Raw genomic sequence first — 5,221 nt, forward strand, 5'->3', positions numbered from 1 at the left:
CTGTCATTTTAAATCACAAAGTTTACAATATCCACAAATGGAACTTTTTAGGAATAGGTATGCAGTATTATGAAAAATAACAATAAAGTTTATCAAATAATTTTGCTATTGTTCATTTTCATTGTTTTGTTTGACGGAACTAATTAATACAATACTCACAGAGTCTGCATGTACATGTAGTCTATAAATAACTTTACTTTTGCTATGCTTATCAAAACGATGGTGCTATCAAAGGCTAAGATGTATGTGGCTCATATAACTTCTTTTCCTGCAATTATGGTGCTTGTCTGGAATCATTTGATGTTCATTCAATTTTATTTGATCTTATATGCCAGTATCTATGAGGTTTTTGAAGGACTTCCAAGTTTTGCAAAACCTATTCCCTTTGTTAGCTATATTTTGTATCCCTTCATTGGATTATTATGTGATGTATACATAGGAAGATATAGAGCAATAATGATTGGTATCATATTCTGTTTCATATCATGGATCATGATTGGAATTTCATTCATATTAAACTATTGCTATAATGGGTTTATGGGGAAGATGTGGATTTTGCCTGGTTATGTAGTAAATAGTATTGCTACAACAATTTTTCAAGCTAACGCGATTCAATACAATATTGATCAAATAATTGGAGCATCAACTAATGAGTTGAGTACTATAATATACTGGAGTGTTGCTGCTTATTCAACTTCATGGATTGTATGTAACTTCTTGATATTCCTTGATTCTGTAAATACAAAGCTTATTATCATTATTATAACATCAGGAGTAGCACTGTCTCTTATACTGGTATCTCATTCATTATTTAAACACAAACTGGAGAATATATCACTGATCAAGAATCCAGTCAAACTGATAGTTAGAGTATTGTGTTATGCCAGGAAGCACAAGTATCCTGAGAATCGTAGTGCTCTGACCTACTGGGAGGAAGAGGCTCCTTCAAGGCTAGACCTGGGTAAGGAAAAATATGGTGGACCATTCACAGAGGAAGAGGTAGAAGATGTGAAGACAATTTTTCGCATGCTGCCCCTATATATTGCTGTCATTGCATATACCACCTTTCATTGGCTCTCTCGTGGTAATTGCATCAATAAATCACCAGTGCATTGTATGCTGTTTGAACATTATGATACATATGATATCACAGTCCTACTTCTATTCTTCATTTATCAGTTCATCATTCGTGTTTGTTTCCACAAGTATATACCCAGTATGCTTACTAGAATGGGCATCGGCCTTCTTGTTGTATTACTTGGCTGCATAACTAAAATATTGGTACAGGTTTTTTTATATGATTCTCTACTAATACTTCAACAAGTACTTCTTGGGATATCGTATATTCTTACTCTTCCTACAGCATATGAGTTTACAGTAGCACAGTCTCCAGAACACATGAGAGGAATGATGGTTGGACTCTGCTACTCTTCACTGGGTATTGGTACTATTCTTTCAAGAACATTTTTGAATTTCATTACAACATGGTACGATCATGCAATGGTGTGTGTCCTCCAGTTATTTGTGCTGATAATGTTTGCAATACTGGCTAGACGTTACAAGTATCGTGTGAGAGAGAATGAAGTTAATATTGTTCAGATAGTTGATGATCATTATCAGAGATACATGGAACAAGAAGATGAACATGAAAGGCAGCAAGAGATCCTTGAGAATGAATTAATATTTGAAGACTAATATTTATACATGTAGTGAACATATAAAGTGTCTATTAGGAGAAGCTATACTTTACTTGTACATGTACATTAACACATACAAATCAGTTACCATCAACATTATGAACTTGAAATAAGACCTAAAAGTTTATATCCAATTGCATTACTGATTGATCCAATTACCATCTTTATCAAATAGTGAAAAGAAACGAGTTGCAAAAAAATTAAAACTAGAGAATACAATAATAATAAAAATAAAAATAATAATATTAAAGTAAACTACACTTTGATACAGCTTTAAATTTCATGGAGAATTCTCTCCTAGTCAATTTTTGTGAAACAGAAATACTTTGTACTACAGTGTCCTTGGCCTGGTTTTTGAGTGACCTTAAAATTCATAAAAAATCTAATTTTGATTAGAATCAGCTCAAACTTGCTAAGCAAATAAATATGCACATGTATCAAAAAATTAAAAAATTCTTTCCTCTTTGTTTTTGACCAACAACTCTAAACAGGGATTTTAACCAAATTTTGAACAGCTTAAGTAATTTATTATTTTGCATGTGTAATGTGTATCAGAAAATGCAGTTACTTGTGATGAGTTAAGTGCCTCTCTAAAACCTTCAAAGTCCATCTTTCAATTATCTCTAGCACTAAAAACAAACTCTCAAACCACAGGAAGTAGCATCTTTATTGTCATTATAAAAATAAACTTATTATTTATTACCTATTATTATTATAATTACTATCACTATAGTGTTGTATCAATGCTAGTGATTGAATTATTTGTTACTGATGATCAAATAATGTTCACTTAAGACAACAAAAGAATCCAATTAGTAACGTACAGTGTAACACTATACTTATATCATGTACAAGCACAAACACATACGTATTAAAACATGCATGTTCAAGTAAATTACTGTGTATACATGTATGTAAATATATCATGTACATATGTATGTGTACAAGTACATAAGCATACGTGTATAGAGTATGGGGTACATTACATGAATGTGCACAATACTAATGTAAATACATGTATGTACAAGTTTGTAAATATAACATGGACCACATGTACAAATACACTATAAGTACATGTGCATGTATATAATTAGGCTATAAATATTGTTCTAGTACTGCATCTGCTTAGTAGAGCTGTGTAGATTTGAGAAGAGATTTGTTGTTATAGTTACAACAGCTACAACTGCTACAACTGCTACAACTTGCAAGCAGAAAAATCTTTCAAAAAGACACCACTGAGGTCCAACAGCAAAATTTATAGCATGCAAATAAAAAAATTGTAATTTTATACAGTTGAACTAACAATTAGGGTCAAAACTAGAGATAACTGCCAGACAGATCTAAAGAAAATAGAAATTTTGGCTTATAAAGCAGATTTTATTGAAAACAAAGCTGGGGGCTATACTAGATCAATATAAGATAATATCTTGTGCTATATCATTTACCATTTTGATATTGCATCTGAGAGCTCTTGATTTCTTGACTCTGAATCTTGTAGTCTCTAGAATTAATGTGACATATGAACAAGAAACAATGTAGACTATGCACATGTACATGTAAGTATACATAATCCAACGAAATTATTTACACATAGCACACATTGTGTTTGCATGCTCACTTGATGTAAGTCGGATACCTCTTGTCTCAGCTGCTCTTGCTCTCCAAGTCACCTGCTGTTAATTCCTGCCCAGGGTCATTCTTAACTCATACACCTAAACATATACAAACCATAAAATACATATACATATCATAAAACACATAATGATGACCAAGCACAAACATTATACACAAATACATGTGTCACTAGTATATCCCACTGCTAACATTGACATAAAATATGTCATTGATAACTGTAAATCACATACATGTACATGTACATCATAGGCCCATACTTGCATAAGAAGAGCATCCTTGTCTTTCTCTAATTGCAGTTGTTGCTCTTCCAATTCTCTCTTTAACTCATCCCTTGTGTTCTGCTGCCTGTCATCACACAATATTTGATTACTTTATATTATTCTTTCAATGCATCAAGTATGCAAAGAACTTTGTTAAATGAGCCATAGTTCAGGCAAATATAAGGTACAAATGTACTAACAGATAGGTCTCACAAACTTGCTAGACTACAAATTAAGTGTTATGTTAGCAGTTGTCTGTACTATAAAGGAGTCACGCTATAGTCCAACTGGTTACTAATTTACATGTTTGATTATAGACTGTGGCCCCCCACCCAACATAATTATTTTCATAATTACAAATAATCATCAATTAATAATAACAAAATAATAATTAATGTGATTGTCCAAGTCCTATCAGTTTTAATTAGAATGGCTCAGGTGTGAATCATTATAAATCCCTTTCTTTTCCTCTTACTACTGCTGCTTGTCTCTTTCATTGCTCTTTTAAGAAACTTCTTTGCAAAGTCACTAGGTATGGCAAAAGACATACCAAGAGTATATTCACAACTATGATCTTCCATTACGTTGACACCTATGACCTCTCCATCCAAATTGACAAATACACTACCATGAAAGTATGTGGGTATCGCAGCATTTGTTAGTACATATTCCTGATCTATAATATGAGCACGTACATCCATAACTATACCTGGACTAAAAGCAATTTGTGCAAAAGGTAATCCAAAGGCTATTACCCATTCTCCTGGTCTTAAACGAGAAGCAAACTCTAGTGATGGTAGTGGCTTGGATCCTTTAGGTAAGTGTAATTTTACAAGTGCCAGATCAGCAGCTCGATCAGTAGCAGTAACTGTACCAGTTAGTGTCCGATCATTATGAAGTCTTACAGTTACAGATTGATCGGAGCATACAGCAAGGCCATGAGCAGCCCATGGGACTATAAATAGTACGTACTGTCCACCATTAACAATAAAACCCGGGGAATCCCTGGAAAAAAAATCTAATTCATCCTGCTTAGCAACTGTTTGTATATCTACTGAGCAGATACAGGGAGATACCTTCTCTACAGTATCTGCTATAAAATTATATTTATCTGAGCTTCGCTGCCTACCGGGTTGCTCCTCTATCGTCTGATTTTGAAGCTTTACAGCCTGCAGTTTGAAATACCTCTCTTCTCCTAACGTCCTCACTATCTTTTAAGTGACTGCACAGACGGAAACTACCCGACAGCCCAAACTTGTATGACCTGGCTTCTTCCTTGTCCGAGACTACCCGACAATGTCTTATGTCAGATACACCAGTGGATATGGCCAACCTTTCCTTTCTTGTGCAGGCAGCTGAACTCACAGCTCTCTGAATAAGTACATCTCTAGGAATACTTCTTCTCATCAGAAATGCCATAGCTCTCACAGTGCATGTGGCCATTCCCGTAATTTTATTATACTGCATATGTCCACGTGGCCCAAGGCGTGGCTCAGCCTATTACTACACACTCAGTTTCAAAAGGTTTCTATAACCAGACACCATACTTTTTTGCATAGGTAAACAGTGGTCCTAAAGGACTATGCATTCTGTCGCTGTTATGCGCATTAAACTTTACTATGGTCTTTT

General features: G+C 34.2%; 1 protein-coding gene across 1 annotated transcript; it reads right to left on the minus strand.

Annotated features, from left to right (window-relative positions):
* Positions 1–3,988: 3,988 nt before the first annotated feature.
* LOC105312877 (serine protease HTRA2, mitochondrial-like) lies at positions 3,989–5,035 on the minus strand. The gene is made up of 2 exons (XM_019996920.1): positions 4,958–5,035; positions 3,989–4,803 (listed from the first exon to the last, which is right to left on the minus strand). The coding sequence occupies exons 1-2, from the start codon at positions 5,033–5,035 to the stop codon at positions 4,027–4,029; spliced, it is 855 nt and encodes a 284-aa protein (XP_019852479.1). The 3' UTR covers positions 3,989–4,026.
* Between the last annotated feature and the right edge of the window lie 186 nt (positions 5,036–5,221).

The sequence above is a fragment of the Amphimedon queenslandica genome, unplaced genomic scaffold, assembly GCF_000090795.2.
Source record: "Amphimedon queenslandica unplaced genomic scaffold, v1.1 AMPQUscaffold_13392, whole genome shotgun sequence".
Lineage (NCBI taxonomy): Eukaryota > Metazoa > Porifera > Demospongiae > Haplosclerida > Niphatidae > Amphimedon > Amphimedon queenslandica.

Coding starts and splice junctions, on each gene's coding strand:
- LOC105312877 (XM_019996920.1), bottom strand. CDS start 5,035: ATGGCCACATGCACTGTGAGAGCTATGGCATTTCTGATGAGAAGAAGT. Junction 4,804..4,957: donor ATGTACTTATTCAGAGAGCT/GTGAGTTCAGCT, acceptor GTCACTTAAAAG/ATAGTGAGGACGTTAGGAGA.